Source organism: Notolepis coatsorum, assembly GCF_963971535.1.
Source record: "Notolepis coatsorum genome assembly, chromosome: 2".
Classification (NCBI taxonomy): domain Eukaryota; kingdom Metazoa; phylum Chordata; class Actinopteri; order Aulopiformes; family Paralepididae; genus Notolepis; species Notolepis coatsorum.
In genome coordinates this window covers 61,470,068-61,491,770 of record NC_140166.1, presented here as the reverse complement: position 1 = coordinate 61,491,770, position 21,703 = coordinate 61,470,068, and the positions used below count along the sequence as shown (strand labels likewise).

At 47.4% G+C, this 21,703-nt stretch overlaps 1 protein-coding gene across 1 annotated transcript in view; it reads left to right on the top strand.

The window, feature by feature from the left end:
* Positions 1–17,662: 17,662 nt before the first annotated feature.
* hp (haptoglobin) overlaps positions 17,663–21,703 on the top strand; it is a gene marked incomplete at both ends in the record, with an annotated part of 39,177 nt that continues 35,136 nt past the window's right edge. The window contains 3 exons of the mRNA XM_084308181.1: positions 17,663–17,705; positions 17,799–18,069; positions 18,167–18,433. Coding sequence (XP_084164307.1) covers positions 17,663–17,705; positions 17,799–18,069; positions 18,167–18,433 — 581 coding nt within the window. The remainder of the gene's footprint in view (positions 17,706–17,798; positions 18,070–18,166; positions 18,434–21,703) is intronic.

Below are 21,703 nucleotides of genomic sequence, written 5' to 3'. Positions count from 1 at the left end.
ACTTGTCCTAATAAACTAACCTACACTGTAGCACTCAACACTTTGATGAACATTGTTGCTCAGCTGATAGAGTTGTGCCCTTCCTGATGGCTTGTCGTACAGAACTTGTAAGTCGCTTTGGATAAAAGCGTCAGCTAAATGACTAAATGTAAATGTAAATGTAACCAGACATGACTTTACACCCCGCCAATACCGAAGAAGTAGTCCCCGACGAGTCCCGGGAGGAAGACAACACTACCGAGAGAGAACTCGGCACGGAAGAAGATGAGGAGAGCACCGTGGAGATAGAGCTCCAAGACTCCGCACGGAGTACCCCAAGGGACGGCTCCCCTATACAACCGTCTTCTCCCAGCGAGGCAGAGAGGACACTACAGCAGGCATTCCTCGTCAGCCTGAAAGCCTCTACTGAACGCGATAGACTCCAGGGTGAACGCGATCGATTGCAGATACAGCAACGGAGCGAAGAAGAGCACATACGCCTGGAAATAAGACGCATTCAGATGGAAGAGAATATGGCAATTCTGATCGCTCCGACGAGACTGTGCTTTATTTTGTTAATTTTTATAGTATTAGGAGTTTTATTTGCACCAACTGTTGGTGCATTATATGTGTATGACCGTCAGTCAATCATTGACATTGGATTAAGAAAAACTTACCGTTTGGATTGCTCTCTGGATCGGATCGCTGAACAGCAGAAATGGCCCGCCGAGATCCTTTGTTATGCCGGCCATGGCCAAGACCAGAAACCGCCGCGAAGACGAGGAAAGAGAGCCGGGGTCCGGAACAGACTGAGGTCCAAACGACACAGAACCACATTGCCCAGCATATTGTTGGCCAATGTGCAATCGATAGGAAACAAATTGGACGACATCAGAGCACGGATCCAATTCCAGAGGGACATTCGGGATTGTAACGTCCTCTGTTTCACAGAAACTTGGCTGAGTCCAGATGTCCCGAATCACGCAATAGAACCGGCAGACCACTTCTTCGTTCTCCGCAAAGACCGGACGGCAGAAGAGTCACTAAAGACGAGAGGAGGCGGCATTGCCTTCATGATAAACAAGGAGTGGTGCGATTTAGGCAACACAAAGGAACTGTCTAACCACTGCTCCCCAGACCTGGGCCCTCATGCATCAACGTGGACTTTGAACTTGACCTACTTCCACACGTAAGCACGGAATGTAGAACTAGCGTACGCACAGGGAAGTCGGCATTCATCACACGTGCGTACGCAGGCTCTATGGTCCTCCGTGTTGATGAATACCACTTTGTTCTACCGTCAATGCTCGTGCATGATTATCCATATATGGTCATGAAAATGAGGAAACACCCCCCATGGGATGTGAAATAATGGACCGACCCGAGCGGGACTCCGAGAAACTCCACGGAGAATTCACTGCTGTCGAACCAAGAAGACACTATCGCGTATTATGATTTATGGGATAAATAAAAGGCGGACTTGTAAACGGTGATGTCAGATATCAACGGCTCCCTAAAACCATTGCTGCAATTCTGCCTGGACAGCTCAAAATACTAATAAAGACCGTTCGTTGACCACTGTTTGGCGCTGGTTGTGTGTCATTATAACCGTGCTGTATGAATGCCTTTATTAGTTGTGTTCGATTGGCTATATGATTTTTAGAGGCATCTATTTTGTTGTCGGCTAATAAAGACTGCGCTGGAATATGACTGCCTTTTCCCGTGTTGTTTGATTAATACCCACGGATTAAAGTTCTCCTCAATTCTATTCCAAATCGCGATGGATCTCCCGTCAATTTTCTACCTGCTGCATATGATTTCTAGAGGCATACTACAATCTATTTTGATGTCAGTATTGGGTAGCCTATATAAACAATATAATACGAGAGCATAGAACAATGAATCTCACTGCATGTATGATGTATCCTGCCTTTCAATACATGAACTTGAATCCCATCATATAGTCTGTCCACTATCTGCATGGTGTCATTGCAATGCGTTTTCTATTCTTTCTTGTACAGTAAAAAGGGGGAAGAACACTATATTCATATGACTTATTCTGCTTACAGCTTCGAAATTCCACTTGTTTCGTTTAACGTAAAGCCTTTTAAATATAATCAAAACGTTCCCGTGTTTCGGCGGTCTGTGCGCAAAATAATAACGAGTTGAGCTTTATGATTTATGATGAATTGAAAATGGGGGACCCTGATGTAAACAAGACGAAAGTTGGTCTGCATCCCCAATTAACAATTGTATGTACTGAGCTGTACTGTACTGTACCCATTCTGCAATCTGTTAATAAACTTTTCAATCAATCAATCAATCAAGCTACGCGGAGCGCAGTCAGTCAGTAGCCTACACCCCGTATATTCCGATAACGCTATATAAACCATGAATGAATGAATGAATGAAAACTTTATTAACAGATTGCAGAATGGGTACAGTACAGTACAGCTCAATACATACAATTGTTAAGGGGATGCAGACCAGAGAAAGACTTTCGTCTTGTTTATATCAGGGTCCCCCATTTTCAATTCATCGTAACATATATGACATGCTGCATTCATTCTGAGAGAAAGATCTATTATTCCAAATGCTATTTATAGGGTTTTGACCATAATTACACTACTGTTGCTATCTTACAATGAACTATAATGAACTACGGTTCATACAGAACATCCAGTGTTATTATGCACAGAAGCTCATTTCCTTGTTGTAATAATATATTCTACCACTGGGAGCTAGGTACGCCAGGTCTGAAATGTGCGTAGATGTACGCACGAAGTCAAGTTCAAATCGAAATTGATGAATCCCACTCTTTGCTTAGAAATGATCGTACGCACGGGTTACGCACAGATCTGTGCGTAGAACACGTTGATGCATGAGGGCCCTGGAGTTTATCACGATAAAATGTCGACCCTTCTTCCTCCCAAGAGAGTTAACGTCCATCATCCTCATCGGAGTGTACATTCCACCACACGCAAACACTGGGGTCGCACTTTCAAAACTTCACGACGAGGTAAACAAACTCCAGGCAGCTAATGTTGACGCTGCCATTTTGGTCTTGGGGGATTTCAACAGCGCGCGTCTTAAAAAGGTGCTGCCGAATTTCTATCAGCATGTGACCTGTCCCACCAGAGGCGAGAACATATTAGACCATGTATACTCGCAATTTAAGAATGGGTACAAGTCACAGGCTCTTAGTCCATTCGGTAAAAGCGATCACGCCGCCATATTCCTTTTGCCAAAGTACAAACAGAGTCTCAAGCGAACGCCGGTGGTCTCGCGAGAGGTTAAGCGTTGGGCCGTGACGTCAGTGGAGTCACTCCAAGCAGTGCTGGGAAGCACAGAATGGAGTGTATTCCGTGATAACACAGCCAATATTAACGAATACACCGAAACGGTGATTGACTATGTCTGTACTCAGGTAGAAGTAATAATCCCCTCCACCAAAATTAATATCTACCCAAATCAAAAGCCCTGGGTAGACAAATCCGTCCGTGAGGCTCTGAAAGTGCGCACATCAGCATACAACACCGGGCTGGTGACAGGCAACATGGAAGAACACAAGATGGCAAGATACAACGTCAGGAGAGCAGTAATAGAGGCAAAACGGCGTTACAGGGATAAAGTTGAACTTCAGTTTGAACAGGCTGACTCTAGAGGCATGTGGCAGGGCCTCAGAACAATGACAGACTACAAAGGAACCCCCCTCAAACTGAACAGTGACATCTCCTTAGCAAATGATCTCAACTCCTTCTATGCGAGGTTTGAGGCTGTGAATAACAACACCAGCCTACAAACCACGGCAATGGGGGGGGGGGGGGTCTGCTGATGGAGACTCAGTGTTCAGGGTAACAGAGCATGAGGTGAGACGGATCTTTAAAAAAGTGGATATCAGGAAGGCAGCAGGACCGGACGGCATCCCCGGCCGCGTCCTAAAAGTCTGTGCCGACCAACTGGCCCCGGTATTCACTGACATCTTCAACCTGTCCTTGGAACAGGCTGTCATCCCCACCTGTCTGAAGAAGTCCACCATCATCCCTGTACCCAAAAAATCTACGCCCGCTTGCCTCAACGACTACCGCCCTGTAGCCCTCACCTCCATAGCCATGAAGTGCTTTGAGAAGCTAGTGAAGGGCTACATCTGTTCCTCCCTCCCCATCAACCTGGACCCTCTGCAATTTGCATATCGCCCCAACAGGTCCACGGAGGACGCCATAGCCCATGTGCTGCACACAGCAGCATCACATCTGGACAAGAGGCAGGGGAACTATGTGAGAATGCTGTTCATCGACTACAGCTCAGCATTCAATACCATAGTCCCCTCCAAACTCATAGCCAAGCTCAGGGACCTGGGCTTGAACTATGACCTGTGCCAGTGGGTCTTGTACTTCCTGACGGGCAGACCCCAGGTGGTAAGAGCCGGCAACTGCACCTCCTCATCCATCACGCTCAACATAGGGGCCCCCCAGGGCTGTGTTCTGAGCCCCCTCCTCTACTCCCTGTACACACATGACTGCGTAGCACAGCGGAACAACAACACCATCATCAAATTTGCTGATGACACAGTAGTGGTGGGCCTGATCTCTGCCAACGACGAAAGGGCCTACCTGGAAGAGGTAGAGAACCTGTCACAGTGGTGTCAGGAGAACTGCCTCTCCCTGAACGTCAGCAAAACAAAAGAGATGATTGTGGACTTCAGGAGGTCGGGGGTCAAGGACTACAGCCCCCTCAGCATCGACGGGGCACCGGTTGAGAGAGTGAACAGTTTCAAGTACCTCGGAGCCCACATATCCAAGGACTTGACATGGACCACACACATTGACAGTGTTGTGAAGAAGGCACGACAACGCCTCTACTTCCTCAGGCGCCTAAGGAAGTTCCAAGTCAGTCAGAAGATCTACTCATGTACAATAGAGAGCATCCTGACCGGCAACATCACCTCCTGGTTTGGGAATAGCACTGCACAAGACCGTAGCAGACTACAAAGAGTGACACGTTCAGCCGAACGCACAATTGAAGGGGGGCTTCCCACCCTCCAGAACATTTACAACAAGCGGTGCAAGGGGAAGGCTAAGAGAATTATTAAGGACTCGAGCCACCCGAACAACTGCCTCTTTGAACTGCTGCCGTCAGGCAAGCGATACCGGAGTCTTAAGGCGAGCACAGAAAGACTCAGAAGGAGCTTCTATCCCCAGGCCATCAGGCTGCTAAACGAACAATAATCGCTAAACGAAAATAATCACTATGCAACAACCATCAAATGCACACAGCACACACACCCACACGCACACACTCACTCAAACAAACAACACACTGCAGCACCCACTCTCCACACTTTAGATCACACAAACACACTTACACTTTATATTTATTGATAAAGGATTTGCACTACAACTCGTACACCTACTGTGAATTGTACCTAAACTGCACCTCGTCCATTTATGCCTTGCACTATATAGTATTGTATATTAGTACACTGCACAGTATTGTATATTGTATGGTAACTACGTCTACGAACATTGTACATATGTCTAAACTGAACACTGTGACCTCTTTTTTACTCTTTTTTACTTCTAATTTTTACTATGTTTTTATTTCATACTTATCTTGTCATGCACAGTCTCTGGAGCGCAACAGTAAGAAGCATTTTGTACAAAAGTATTCTGTACTTCTGTATGACAACTATTAAAGAAACTTGAAGAAACTTGAAACTTGGCAAGAGACCGGGCCGACGCCCAGCGCGCCGCCACCGGTGCCCAGAGAGAATCGGATCTCACCAAGCGCGAAGCCGAGCGCGACAGAGCACAAGCGCAACTAATAGAACAGCTGATCAGAAGGACAACACCCCCTCCCTCCACCAGAGGCTCCAGGAACTCGTCTAGACATCACTCCAGGGCGGCATCCCCTAGCCGAGTAAGCGACCCTGAACTTGACCAACAGACGAGGTTTATACCCCCCGCAGACCCCCTTCCCCAACCGGTCCAAGCGAGACCCAGCCACCGGGAAGGAGCAGCATACACTGCGGAGAGGCTAAATCAGAGACTACAAGCCCTGGATGACCTAACGGAAGACGAAGAGGAAGAGGAGGAGAACCACGCCCGACGACAGCACAGTACTCTACCGGACCAGGAGGTCCAGTACAGCCCAGGCTATACCCCCGCGGAGCTGCGCTACAGACCCCCGACGCTATTCACGGGTGAGCACGACGCACGACCCGCACCGAGGAACAGCACCTGGACCAGCGGGCCATGGTACACAGCCGGTACCAGCCCACGCCAAGGAGCAGGAGGAGACTCGCCTAGGAGGCCTCTCCCCCAACGCTCGCCGATGTATCAACAATCCGCGTCATACATTGGCACACCTATGGTACCAGACTTCACCCAGGAGAACCGGGCCCAGTATACGGAGCTCCGCATGTGTCTGGAGACAATGTTGGTGGATGTCATTGATGAACGCCATAAATACGCGATACTACTGAAGCATTTAAAGGTACCCCGCGCGCACAACATAGCGCTCGCCTACGCCACTTCCACGACCCCATACACCGCAGCGCTGGTAGCGTTGGACCAGAGATATGGACGTATATGGGAGTACGTGATCCAGGAGATCAGGCACATCGACCGCCTACCCCCAGCAACAGACAATCGAGCACTGGACGACCTGTCCATCAGAGTGCAGTCCCTGGTAGGGATGCTGGGAGCGCAGAGGGAAAAGGGTAGGCATGAACTATACGCCAACTCAAATGTAGAGAGGATCTTGGAGAAGCTACCGCCCGCCCGACAGGAGCGCTTTAGGCGGCAGAGAGACCACCGAGACCCTAATGGCCCCGAACCGAACCTCCTCGATCTAGCCGACTTCCTGGCGAGAGAAGTCAGCAGCTTACGGCTAGATACATTCGGACGGAGCACCCCTGGCTCCAGAGAAGGAACCAGGAGACTAAATGATGGAAGAAGATCGGTGACTGTCATGCACCAATCGGAGTCAGTGCCAAGCAGTAGGAGCCACAGTACCCCCTCAAGAAAGGAGAAGTGGAAGATAGTGTGCCCCTACTGTGAGAAAGAACACTGGCTGTCACAATGTGACTCATTCCCCAAGATGAATGCGGAGGAAGCGAGTCAATGGATAAAGTCCAACAGACGCTGTTTTCGCTGTGCGCGATCACACATGGCAGCCGAATGCCGCTTAAAGAAAAAGTGCAGTCGGACATACTCCACGACAGTAACAGACGGCGGCCTCCACCCGCACCATCAAGCAGCAAAGCAAGCGTCATGTACATCGACCCCGCCAGCAGCAGCGGAGCCAGAGTGCTCTTAAAGGTAGTCCGTGTGACATTGAGCTACCAGAATAAAGTCATGGACACTTACGCCGTCCTTGATGACGGGTCAGAGAAGACCCTTCTGCTCGCGTCCGCTGCGGCCCAGCTAGGGCTGCGGGGGAGCGAAAACCAAATGACAATTCGGACAATAAGAAGAGATTTGAAAACGATAAAGGGCGAGAATGTCTCATTCTCTATCGCAGCAAGCGGCCAGCCCGAGCGACGGTACAGGATTACAGACGCTTTCACCAGCCAAGAAATAGGACTGTCGCGGTACACATACCCCGTAGCCAAGCTGATGGAGAAATATGTACATCTACGCAAGCTACCGATCCCACTCATAGACGGTGCTACCCCGACACTGTTGATAGGCTCCGACCATGCAGACCTCATTGTCCCGATAGACCGGGTTCATACCGGACCCAGAGGCTGTCCTGCAGCAGTCGAGACCCGCCTAGGATGGACTCTCCAAGGCCCACTCGCCAAATCTCTCAACCGAACCACAGCCACTAGCTGTCTCCACTCCCGAGTCACAGAGGGAGACACCGCACTCCTGCAGCATGAAGAGAGGCTATGGACCTTAGAACAAATGCCCTTTAAGAACGAAAAGAAAGACATTCGCTCTAAAGACGACATCTACGCCATTAACCTCCTCGAGACGGGAACAAAGAGAGTCCCAGTCAGCGGCGTGTTGAGATACGCCACGCCACTCCTGCGGCGGGAAGGGATGCCTACCTTTCACGCAAAGAAAGACGCAACAGAGCGGTACCTACTAAACACAGAGCGGCGCTTAGCCAAGGACCCCGCCCAAGAAAGTGTATACCGCGCTGAGATTGAGAAGCTCATCACAGCGGGACACATCACAAAGATTGACATTAAAGAGGCCGACCAGACGACTGAATCGTGGTACGTGCCCCACCACAAGGTTCATCACAACGGCAAAGACCGCATCGTGTTTAACTGCAGCTACCAGATCGGATCCCAAAATCTGAATAAAGAGCTATTGCCCGGTCCTACACTCGGCCCCTCCCTACTAGGCGTACTACTCCGCTTCCGCCAGGACAAGGTGGCTATCAGCGGGGATATCAAAGGGATGTTCCTGCAGGTGAGATTAGTAGAGGAGGACAAGCCCCTGTTGCGGTTCCTATGGAGAGAGAGGCCAGGAGATGAGCACCCAGCCATCTACCAATGGGAAGTCCTCCCTTTCGGAACTACATGCAGCCCATGCTGTGCTACATTTGCACTACAGAGACATGTCGCAGAGGACCCAGCAGCGGACGAAGAGGTCCGACACAGTGTGAAGAACAGCTTCTACGTAGATAACTGTCTACAAAGCGTTTCGACCCAGGAAGAAGCCGAGGCTCTCCTACTTAAACTCCGCGCCTCTCTGATCAAAGGCGGCTTTGATCTCAGGCAGTGGGCCAGCAGCGATCCGCACGTACTGCGCAGCCTCTCCTCCGAGGACAAGGCAGCGAGCAGCGAGACCTGGATGGCCACAATCCCAGGAGAAGCCCAAGAGATGACACTAGGACTAGTGTGGTGCTTCAAAACAGATTCGCTCCACTATAGACACAAACCCCTGACCACGGAGCAGGGAAGGTCGACGGCAATACCGACCACCAGACGGAGTGTGTACAGAACACTCGCCCGACAATATGACCCGTTAGGATGTATACTACCGTACACCACCAGGGCAAAGATGATTGTACGAGCATTGTGGGACAAGGACCAGGGCTGGGACGACCCCATTCCCGCACACCTTGCATCCACCTGGAGAGAGTGGGAGATGGAACTCCACTCACTCCCAGGCGTTAATATACGCCGAAGCTACTTCCCACCCACGGTGAGGCCAGAGACATGTAAAATGGATCTACACGTCTTCAGTGACGCCTCCGAGGTCGCCTACGGATCAGTAGCCTACTTGCGGGCCCAAGAAGAGGGGGGAGAGATCTACACAGCATTCATCCTCGCCCGCTCGAGAATAGCCCCACGCAAGCAACAGTCTATCCCACGTCTAGAGCTCTGCGCAGCCCTCGCAGGAGCGCATCTAGCCACGCTCATCCAACGTGAGCTCACCATTCCGGTGCATAGAACAATCCTGTGGTCAGATTCCACGACAGTACTCGCCTGGATCAAATCGGATTCATGCAAATACAAAGTCTTCGTGGGAGTCAGAGTCACTGAGATTCAAGAGTTAACCGGAGAGTTAACCGGAGAAGCAAACTGGCGCTATGTTGATACAAAACACAACCCAGCTGACGTCATCACCCGGGGAATGTCCCTAGATGACTTAACCCGTCATAACATCTACAGTGACGGACCAGCATTCCTCAAGCTCCCGGAAGGAGATTGGCCCACGCCCACCCCGAGGGAAGCAAGTGACGAGGAGGCTGAGAATAAGAAACCCATGTTCTGTGGATTGAGCACTGTTGTCTCCGCAGACCCCAACATAGACGATTGCATTACCATAGAGAGTGCGCAGCAACGGACATTCCTGCGGCACCACCCAGAGATTAAGTCCCCCGCTGATATGTCAGCAGCTGACTACGAGGAAGCAGAACTGCTTCTACTGCAACGAGCCCAGAGAGACTCGTTCCCCGATGAACTAGACTGTCTACAGGGAGGAAAGCCCGTCCCATCAGACAGCAGATTGATTCATCTGGCCCCCGAGAGTGACACACATACCCTCATCAGAGTGGGTGGTCGCCTGCGGAGAGCCCCCAATTTACCGGATGACATTAAGTACCCGATCGTATTGAACAGCCGACACAAGGTCACAGAGCTGATTATAAAGAAATACGACGAGGATGTACACCACGCAGGAGCAGAGAGAGTCTTCGCGGAAATCAGACGTCGTTACTAGATACTTCAAGGAAGAGAGGCGGTGCGACGCTTCCAGCGAACCTGTCTAGACTGCCGAAAGTGGCGCGCGCAGCCCAGCATACCACGGATGGCTGACCTACCTCCATGTCGCCTCCGACTCGGCGACAAGCCATTCCACTCAACAGGCATGGACTGTTTTGGCCCGCTGCACATAAAGAAAGGAAGAGGCACCGAGAAGCGGTGGGGTATTGTATTCAAATGCATGACCACCAGAGCGATACATATCGAGCTCCTTCCGACCATGAGCGCAGACTCATTCCTTATGGCCTTCCGAAGATTCACATCACGGAAAGGAAAACCGTCTACATTATTGTCCGATCACGGGACATACTTCAAAGGCGGAGAAAGAGAGCTGAGGGAGAGCTTCCAAGCTATGGGCCCAGAACTTAAGACCCACCTCGCTCCAGCCCAGATTGACTTCCAATTCAACCCCCCAAACGCACCCCACTTCGGTGGAACTTGGGAACGAGAAGTACGTTCTATAAAGACAGCCCTGTACGCAGTACTTGGGGCCCAGACTGTGGCGGAAGAAGTCCTAATGACAGTCCTCACGGAGATTGAGGGAGTATTGAACTCAAAGCCCCTCGGTTACGTCTCCAGTGATGTAGCAGATGTCGACCCAGTCACCCCCAACACCCTCCTGATGGGGCGGCTAGATCCCGCGTTACCCCAGACAATGTACCGGCCTGAAGAAGCGAACGGCCGACGAATGTGGAGGTACAGCCAAGTATTAGCCGACAAGTTTTGGAGCAGTTTCCTACTGCACTACCTACCGTCTCTACAGACCCGCCAGAAGTGGGTACAAGAGAGAGACAATTTGACGGAAGGAACAGTCGTCATGATTATTGACCAGTCACTACCCAGAGCTATGTGGCCGGCTGGCCGCGTAAGCAAAGTGATCACCGGTGCCGATGGCAAGGTCCGAGCAGCTGAAGTACTCGTCCAGGGGCGCATTTACACCCGTCCTGTGGCGAGGCTCATAGAACTGCCCCGACTCCCAGACACAATCGATGATGACCATGACCCTATGACTTTGTGAGTTGACTGACCCTTACAGCGAACCCTTGAGTGGTAGACAGTGCGGTTAATCTGTCTCTGCTTAACTAATTGGGTTGGGACCAATTAGGGGGCGGCTGTTCTGAAGGATCAGATTAAACCGAATATATATATTTATTTATATATATATATTTAATTGTATTTGTATATCCCCTGATATCCCTTGTATATTCCTTGTACAATATGCATTGAATATCCCTTCTAGTCTACTGAACATCCCATAATAGTCTCCATTCTACCATTGGACGAGACCTTGGTGCCAGGTCGCCATACCCCTCAGACCAGGTTCAATCGTACCGCTCAACATGTATGGACAAGTCCTAGTTCCGCGTAGGAATATGTCTACCGCACCACTAATGGTACTATTTGTTCATAGTGCGTATATATACTGCGCTATTAAAGTAGAGCTTTCTTTTTAGTCCAGTTCCTTACCCTCCAACAGAGTGACAGACGCAAAAGCCTCCCCGCGAACCACGTGTGGGCAGTAAGGCCAATTCGGCCCAGTATCGGCATTGAGACATCGTGTATATTAATATTTGAATAGTCATATTTGGCACTATATCGTCGAGTTGGACGTATTCTATTAAGCTAATAATAGTCTATTCATATGTAGTGCCTCGTGCGGTAAGAGTTCTATAGTAATCAGCACCCCCATCGTTTCGGGCATCAGCTGGACGCTTATCCAGGGTGGTTGACCCCACGTGAAGCTGCACCCGAGGAGCAGTGGCGTCGTTAGCCCTGGGCTTCCGGGGCTTTAGCCCCGGATGTTTTTCTCCTAGCCCCGGATCTAAAAAAAAAAAAAAAAAAAAAAAAATTATTTTTATTTTTTTTATTTTATTTTTTTTTATGTCAGCATCCCCATTGTCTGTGCTGAATGTTTGTTACTGTTTGGTATTTTTTGTTGGTTTTTAGTACTTTTAAACATTTTTAGTAAGTAGTTTTCATTTGATCCTATAATTCTTTCATTCACCGATTTGTGGACTTTTTTTTTAGTGTCCTGAAAGGCGCCTTATAAATCAAATGCATTATTATTATTATTATCATCCAGGAGGGAAAAGACACTTTGGATAGTAGGGACTGCATCTCTGCCTGTCCTGACCAGGAAACACTTTGCAACTGTGATCTCCTCTGGCAATAGTTGGATATTGTAATGTGTGGCGAGGGGTTGCAGCAATTCCACTGAGAGAAACTGGTCTGAGGCTGGATAACATGCCTGTATGCTTCTCATAAATTGTTATCCAACTCATGAGAACCTGCTCTCAAGCTCTTGCAGCATTCTGTCGACGACTGGATAGAACAGTCTCTGTCTCAGCTGATCTCCTGAGCTGAGGTCTGAGCTTGTGCCACAAGATGACTCAACTACATACTCGTCCATCCTTTTCTGCTTCCTCCTTTGGCTGGTAGTATGTTCCTCAATCCAAAGGCCATTACATATGGCCTTTGTCCTGTCATACATGTCCACTGCCATCTCTGATGTGCGATAACCTTTGAGTGTGTCCTGCACTGTGCTTTTAAATAGTACAGATATTGAAGATGTGCACTTTAACGCAGCAGCACCTGGAGCCATCCATACCCATGTCCAGTGTCCTATAATAAGCTTTAATCGAACCTCGGATAGTCCGGTTGGTTTGGGGTGGTGTGAAAGCTCATTCACTCTTGCAAGTGAACCCTGCTGCGGTTCATTTGAGATGTGAATGCAAAGCGGACCAAAGGCAGGAAAAGACCCAAAAATCGAATATTTTTTTAATGAGAAGACTGAAACATATGTATATAATGAAACACACAATAGTTTTTTTTCGATTGCCTAAGCATGATTTTGAAAACGGGGCCCGGTGTTTCAAAACACACAATTAGCACAACCACACACACAATTATCAGAACACCTCAGATCCTTTGCTAAATTAAACACTTGTCAAAACCATACACTAATTTTGTTACCATATGAAACACACATTACATAATGACTTAATTCTGTTTGAACCAGTTACACACACTGCTGTGCTTAACCTAAAACACATTTAGCAATTCTACTTCTCAGTGATTAGAGTACTGTAAGTGAAGTACGCAGATAATGTGCAAATATACAATAAATTCACCAAACACTACACAAGACCAATGCTGTAGACTGATGAAAATATAATTTATTTATCTACATATACCCAAATCAATGATGCAGACTGATGAAAAAAATAACATTTTCTCTCCATATAACCAAATCAGTCAACATTTCAACATGGAGAATCACAACAATACATGTCCCAGTTTTCATGCTACTATGTGCATAACACTGTAAGCTCAGCAAATATCAGACAAACATAAAATACTGTATCCAGTACAGGTTAAAATTACAGTAACACAATTTTTTTTTTGAAAAAATGTAAACAGAAAATACTAGACATTATCTCTTTGCCTAGCTGGATCTGGCAAGATAATTTTTTGTTGTGATTCTCCATGTTGACTGATTTGGGAAAATGGGAGAAAATGTATATTTTCATCAGTCTGCATCATTGGTTGTCTTGTGTAGTGTTTGGTGAATGTATTGTATATTTTCACGTTCTCTGTGTACAGTACTTCACTCTCCTTCCATTTTGGTTGAAGACAGGTGAACTCACCTGCTGCATTTTTATAGTGCTTAAACCTGATTGTGTATCTACAATTAACTGTGTTTTTATTTTGTTATTGGTGTATATGTGTATGTATGTACAGTATATGTATATATATTATATGTATATATATGTGTATATATGTATATTTGTACTCCTGTTGGGGCTTCTTGGACCAGATCAATGTTTTATCTGGCTAAATAAATAAATAAATAAGAAACTGATGATTTGGTCCTGTTAACTTTGAATTTTCTAGGGACTGCCCATATCCCTCTCATGGACCTGGACCTCACTTTGAGAACCTCTAATGATTCTAGTTATTCAGTATTCATCTCTAATTAATCTAAAATTGCATATTTCTGTGCTTAAAAAAAAAAAAAAAAAAAAAGGGGGGGGGGGGGTGACCCCCCCCCTCCACCCCCCTGGGCTGAAGCCCCCAATGTTTTCTAACCCTAAAAACGCCCCTGCCGAGGAGCTCCAGGCCAAAGAGCGAGTGGACCTGTATATTGGATTATTCTACCGACGACGGCTAGCCTTCCCCGGCTTGGATTATGCTTTGAGTACTTTGATTATTCTATGGATAAAGGCCAACACTGTGGTGTGTTGGAAATACCCCCCCCGGAGAGGACGACAGGTGAGAAGACGCTCTACACGACGAGGTCGCCTCACGTCTCTCCATTGTGGACCGGAGGACGCCGGCCACAGAGAGTCCAACTGCTTTCATCTGTGGATCGAGGATCGCTGGGCACCGGGTCGCACGACTGTGGGCTCTCCCAGGATACCCTCGGCCAGACGGGATACAGCCAGACTCTACCCCCCCCCCCTCCAGCTGTCCTACAAGCAGTCGGAACCTTCCCCTAGTGTATCCAGCTATATAATCATTCAAGTATCATTGCTATTGTTCCCTAAATATTCCAGGTTGTATATTTGCTTCCTGCGCAATCAGAGATTGGACATTCGATATTGATCTACCTACGAATACTCATTTGCCATAAAAGTGCATACTATTTCAAATCATAAATGTAATTAAGTGATCGTTGTACATACCTTTTGCTATGTATTATTATTAAACGCAGACTTTCGACTTGGTACATTTGTGTTGGATCCGTTTCATCAGGTGGGAGTGTTTATCATAATTATTTATACCTAGTACTGGGTGGCCAGAGTCTAAAGTACAAGAGGTAGTGGTAGTAAGTATCATATCTAACAATACAGTCAGGGAATTGTACCCCTCAGTTACAATACCGATACTGATTGTTCAAATAACACAATCGGCCGATACCGATATATGTGCAAAAAATATATATATTTTTGAGAAATAAATAATTATAATAATAATAATAATGTTCTATTTATGATGTTCTCTCCTCTCTTACATAGTACTGTATATTTGTATGTCTCTAAATGTTTTGATGAATTGAAAATGGAGGACCCTTATGTAAACAAGATGAAAGTATTTTTCTGGTCTTCATCCTCTTAGCAGTTGTTGTATTGAGCCGTACTGTATTGTACCCATTCTGCTAATCTGTTAATAAAGTTTTCAATCAATCAATCAACCAGACAAATGTATAGAAAAGCTTTTATTGTAACATTCTTTCATATAACAAAAATGCATATTATTGTTTAAGAAAATGTTTTAGCCCTATGCTTGACTATTATTTTAGGCATGGCACAACAAATAAAATAATAATAATAATCAAATGAATAAATAAAATATGAAATAAATAAATAGGCTACACGTCTCTCTTTTTGTGTTACAAATTGTGCTCACTGATATGAACATAGGCCTCTTTACTTACTAATGAAATGAATAGAACACATCGTAAAAGGAACGTTGAAGCGCAGAGATTTTAGAGCGGCTTCGCACATCGTTTTAGCCTACAGTACCTCTTAAGAAAAAGCGGCGTGTTTTTCTTCATAAAGAGAAGCATCTCAGCTTTGTCGCCGCAGCTCAGTCTGTTTCTCTCCTCATCTATAATATGAGACGCAGCACTGAACAGCCGCTCGCTGTCCGCGCTGGTGCACGGAGCAGATACTGTAGGTACCTGTGCGTGCCATTTGTGTGAGTACAGGGAAACGGCCGTGATTATTGTTCCAATATTCAAGTGCACTCTCGTTTCTGGGAATGGAGAGACCTCTGTGAGGGAAATCACCCCCCGGCGATCAATGATTGTAGATAGTCAAGGATAGACTTGATAAACACAGGTTTCTTTGTCAAGAGTACATGGCTGAATGACCCGACGACGGGGACACCAGCTGGTGTGTCCCAGGTGAGCTCTCTAGAGTCCACTCAGGCGTGGCTCTTTATAGGGCTGAGAGAGGGGAATTCTGGGTAGTCCTGACCACACGGTCTGTGTCGATGTCCTTGCCTCTAGCAGTGTGGTCTTTGTAGTTCTGACCCCACAGTCTGTGTCGACGTCCTTGTAGTTCTGACACCACAGTCTGTGTCGACGTCCTTGCCTCTAGCAGTGTGGTCTTTGTAGTTTTGACGCCACGGTCTGTGTCGACGTCCTTGTAGTTCTGACACCGCGGTCTGTGTCGACGTCCTTGGTCTTTGTAGTTTTGACCCCACTGTCTGTGTCAACGTCCTTGGTCTTTGTAGTTTTGACCCCACGGTCTGTGTCGACGTCCTTTGTCTTTGTAGTTTTGACCCCACGGTCTGTGTCGACATCCTTTGTCTTTGTAGTTTTAACCCCACGGTGTGTGTCGACGTCCTTGGTCTTTGTAGTTTTGACCCCACGGTCTGTGTCGACGTCCTTGGTCTTTGTAGTTTTGACCCCACGGTCTGTGTCGACGTCCTTGGTCTTTGTAGTTTTGACCCCACGGTCTGTGTCGACGTCCTTGGTCTTTGTAGTTTTGACCCCACGGTCTGTGTCGACGTCCTTGGTCTTTGTAGTTTTGACCCCACGGTCTGTGTCGACGTCCTTGCTCAGAAGGCAGGGCCCTCACCCAGGGAATCACGTCGGCAGCCGATGCCTCAGATGCGCTAATTCCTCGAGTCAATTGTTCAAACGGAGAGAGAGAAGTGTGAGGAGGACGTTTTCAACTAATCCCCACTGGTGCACAGTGAGAGTTACGGGGGGGAGGTCATAATCTGCGTAATATGCAGCGAGTGTGCGCTTCTGTTCTAGAAGGCTTTCCGGCATATAAAAAGTACTGTTCCAGCGCATGGGAACATCTCACTGGAGCCGTTTTAGTGGAACCCCCAACTGGGTCTCCTGCAGAGCCTGTAGGCGTGAGTATGCGAGTGGGGACTGCTTAAAGTGACCCACTATTCTCCTGCCTATTGCCACCACATCCAAGACGCTCCTCTGACTCCCCCTGGTGGACGGCCAGCTGGAGAGTATGTGCCGTGACGCTCCTCTGTCTCCCCCTGGTCGACGGCCAGCTGGAGAGTATGTGCCGTGACGCTCCTCTGTCTCCCTCTGGTGGACGGCCAGCTGGAGAGTATGTGCCATGACGCTCCTCTGTCTCCCCCTGGTGGACGGCCAGCTGGAGAGTATGTGCCATGACGCTCCTCTGTCTCCCCCTGGTGGACGGCCAGCTGGAGAGTATGTGCCGTGACGCTCCTCTGTCTCCCCCTGGTGGACGGCCAGCTGGAGAGTATGTGCCGTGACGCTCCTCTGTCTCCCCCTGGTGGACGGCCAGCTGGAGAGTATGTGCCATGACGCTCCTCTGTCTCCCCCTGGTGGACGGCCAGCTGGAGAGTATGTGCCGTGACGCTCCTCTGTTTCCCCCTGGTGGACGGCCAGCTGGAGAGTATGTGCCGTGACGCTCCTCTGTCTCCCCCTGGTGGACGGCCAGCTGGAGAGTATGTGCCATGACGCTCCTCTATCTCCCCCTGGTGGACGGCCAGCTGGAGAGTATGTGCCGTGACGCTCCTCTGTCTCCCTCTGGTGGACGGCCAGCTGGAGAGTATGTGCCGTCACGCTCCTCTGTCTCCCCCTGGTGGACAGCCAGCTGGAGAGTATGTGCCGTCACGCTCCTCTGTCTCCCCCTGGTGGACGGCCAGCTGGAGAGTATGTGCCATGACGCTCCTCTATCTCCCCCTGGTGGACGGCCAGCTGGAGAGTATGTGCCGTCACGCTCCTCTGTCTCCCCCTGGTGGACGGCCAGCTGGAGAGTATGTGCCGTGACGCTCCTCTGTCTCCCCCTGGTGGACGGCCAGCTGGAGAGTATGTGCCGTGACGCTCCTCTGTCTCCCCCTGGTGGACGGCCAGCTGGAGAGTATGTGCCGTGACGCTCCTCTGTCTCCCCCTGGTGGACGGCCAGCTGGAGAGTATGTGCCGTGACGCTCCTCTGTCTCCCCCTGGTGGACGGCCAGCTGGAGAGTATGTGCCGTGACGCTCCTCTGTCTCCCCCTGGTGGACGGCCAGCTGGAGAGTATGTGCTGTGACGCTCCTCTGTCTCCCCCTGGTGGACGGCCAGCTGGAGAGTATGTGCCGTCACGCTCCTCTGTCTCCCCCTGGTGGACGGCCAGCTGGAGAGTATGTGCCATGACGCTCCTCTATCTCCCCCTGGTGGACGGCCAGCTGGAGAGTATGTGCCGTCACACTCCTCTGTCTCCCCCTGGTGGACAGCTAGCTGGAGAGTATGTGCCATGACGCTCCTCTGTCTCCCCCTGGTGGACGGCCAGCTGGAGAGTATGTGCCATGACGCTCCTCTCATGCACCCAAAACTGGTGAGTCCACTGTCCTCCATCGCTTTAGCCATATTCTTGCCATTATCCCTCACGACAGCGTGCACCTGTGATTTGTCGATTTTCCATGTGTGGAAAACATTTTCTCGAATGTTGCAGAGATATGAATGAATGAAAATGAATGAATGAATGAATGAATGAATGAATGAAAAAGTTTATTTTTGAACATGTAATTCTCCATATTCCTTCAAACAAATCACGGTATCTAGCTCCGTCAAACCAAACAATCATAACAACAATTTATTTAAATTTCTTTAATTAAGAAACATTAAAAAAAACATAAAAAAAGGAATTATAAACAAAAGGTCAAGAGCAATGTGTTTGGTTAGCAGACGTGTCCAAAAAAGGAGTAGAGGGAAGCTAAACTTATTGATCCCTACCCCCTTACATTTATATTTGTTCTTTCATTAATTTGACTAGATATAACATAATTTAGTATATTACAATATAGAATATACTTTTACTTATAATATGAACAAATATAAATTGATTCACTTGACAGCACTACATAATATAACATAACTTTGTTTATCCTCATTACTCATTTCTGTATTTCTCTAATGTGTATTTTTTTAGCTGCTTTTTAAATTGTGCCATATGTTTACTCAGTTTGATGTATTCAGGTAAATTATTCCACAACTTCACTCCACAAACAGATATGCACATGCTTTTGGTTGTTTAAGATTCCCTCTCCCTCTTAAGTTATATTCTCCTTCCCTGTCTCTGAACCATTTTTGAATGTTGCCTGGGATTAGTTTGTATCTGGCTTTGTATACAATGAGGGCAGTTTTGAAATCCACTAGGTCCATACATTTCAATGCTTGTAGCTTTATAAATAAGTTATTGGTGTGTTCATATTATCCTACATTGTTGATTATTCTTATTGCTTTTTTTTGCATGGTGCATATTGGCTGTAGAGTGCTTTTGTATAGGTATTACCCCACACCTCCGCACAGTAGCTCATATATGGTAGGAAGAGTGTACAGTACAGTGTATACAGTGTTTTATATATATATGTATATATTTCCACGTATCCTGCCGTCTCTGCCTCCTCTCTTCCTTGTCTGCAAATTGCGTTCTCACCCTCACAGCACCCAAATCGTAACACGATCCTGGCTGAGAAAGGAGGTGTCTGTGTCCTGTTTCATTCCTAATGATACCGCCGCTGATGCTTCAGTAACCAAGGCCTTAGATGGGCTGCGCTCAGACAGGAATTAGCTGAGAATTCCGGTGTCAACGAGTGTTTAAAAAGCCTGTTTGGTAGATGGAAAACTGTTGCTGTTACTGTAATCATGGCCCTCATTATTTGTATTATTGGCATTTTTGCTCTTTGTGGTTGTTTTTTGATCCCTTGTGTCGGATGACTTATTTCCAAAGCCATTGACAGGTAAATTTCTGTCACCATGATTAACTATATTGAAGGACAATGTCTCATTCCTCCCCAGTCTGTTAATGACATTTCTGATCTCTCTGACGATGACGATGTGTAGAAAAACCATAATGATTGTTTTTCCATTTCAGTTTTCGTTGTTTGATCGCCTTTAATGGTTTTAGGGCATGGTACATACATGGTACATACTGGTATATACATGGTACACATACTGGTACATACATGGTACATACATACACGGTACAGATATGGTACAGACATGGTAAATACAGGTTATGCTTTTTATGTGAGGGAAATGTTTATTTCAGGGTGCTTTGCTCTATCCATGTTCTAAGACCATTAGGTTAAAACAGCATGTAGCCGGTATATCTTTAGGTTAACACACAAACAGCATGTAGCCGGTATATCTTTAGGTTAACACACAAACAGCATGTAGCCGGTATATCTTGGTTACCACACAAACAGCATGTAGCCGGTATATCTTTATATAATTGATTAATGTTTTGTACAATATTTTATATGATGTTGTTGATACTTTTGGTGTTCAATGTAGAAAAATCACATGTTCACCCTCTTAATGCTTTGTTACCCTTTAAGAAACACTGTCATTATTTCTTTTTTTTTAAACTCAAATTTTATTCAAATTTTTCACAGTTTACAGTACAGTTGACAGACAAAAATAATAATATATTCCAACAAACATTCAACATAAATGATAAGACTAAAACAAAAAAGTGTGACATGGGTTCAATGACCGCGCCCTTGAATTTCTTTCCTCCTTTATCTTTCGCCTTCTTGTGTTGTATTTGTTTCTTCCTCTGTGATGTCGTTCTCGTTCCCCTTATAGTCCTCCCATTTTCCCCACCTTTCCCCAAATTTTTCTTCTTGTGTCTGTGAGTGATGGGGCCAGTGGCGGGCGAGGATGCGAGCTTCTCTCGCGGTTTTCTGGACAGCTTCGGTCCCTCGCTGGCTCACGGTGGCGACGCATCATCATCCCACCGCGTCTCGCCGGAGTCATTAGCAGTTTAAAGACAGCACAACTGCACAGCGGAGGAGTGCTGCAGAGTGCTGCAGAGTGCTTCCGCGTTTTCCCTGATTGGCTGCGACAGCCGCAGAGCGGAGCGGAGCGGCAGAGCTTGCGTCACCTGGCAGCGCTGCGGTCGTGCGATCCTTGGTGACAAGTTCGAATCCCATCAATTTTTTTTTTTTTTTTTTTTTAACATGTATTCTTTCGCCGGTTAAGGTTAGGCATGGTTAAGGTTAAGGTTAAGGTTAGGCATTGTTTCGGAGTTGGTTAAGGTTAGAAGGGTTAAGTTTAGGCGCTGTTAAGGAGCTGGTTAAGGTTAGAGTTTGTCTTAGAGAATGGCAATATTCTTTCTATGGTTAAGGTTAAGGTTAGGCATGGTTAAGGTTAAGGTTAAGGTTAGGCATTGTTTCGGAGTTGGTTAAGGTTAGAAGGGTTAAGTTTAGGCGCTGTTAAGGAGCTGGTTAAGGTTAGCGTTTGTCTTAGAGAATGGCAATAGACAGCCTATTTCCGCACTGCCGCTCTCTCGCGCTGCCGCGGTCACATGGTCACATTGTCACATTCTTGCACTCCTCCGCTGTTAAAAAGCAACACCTATACACGGCTGGCCCCGCAGGGGTAGAGGTGCGTGTTTCTTCTGACTCGAGTGACACTGACACACTTAATTGGAGCGAGGCATTAAATGAACAACATTTAAAAAAAAATTTACCATGATCTTTGAAATGCGGGACATTGTGCTGTTGCAGCG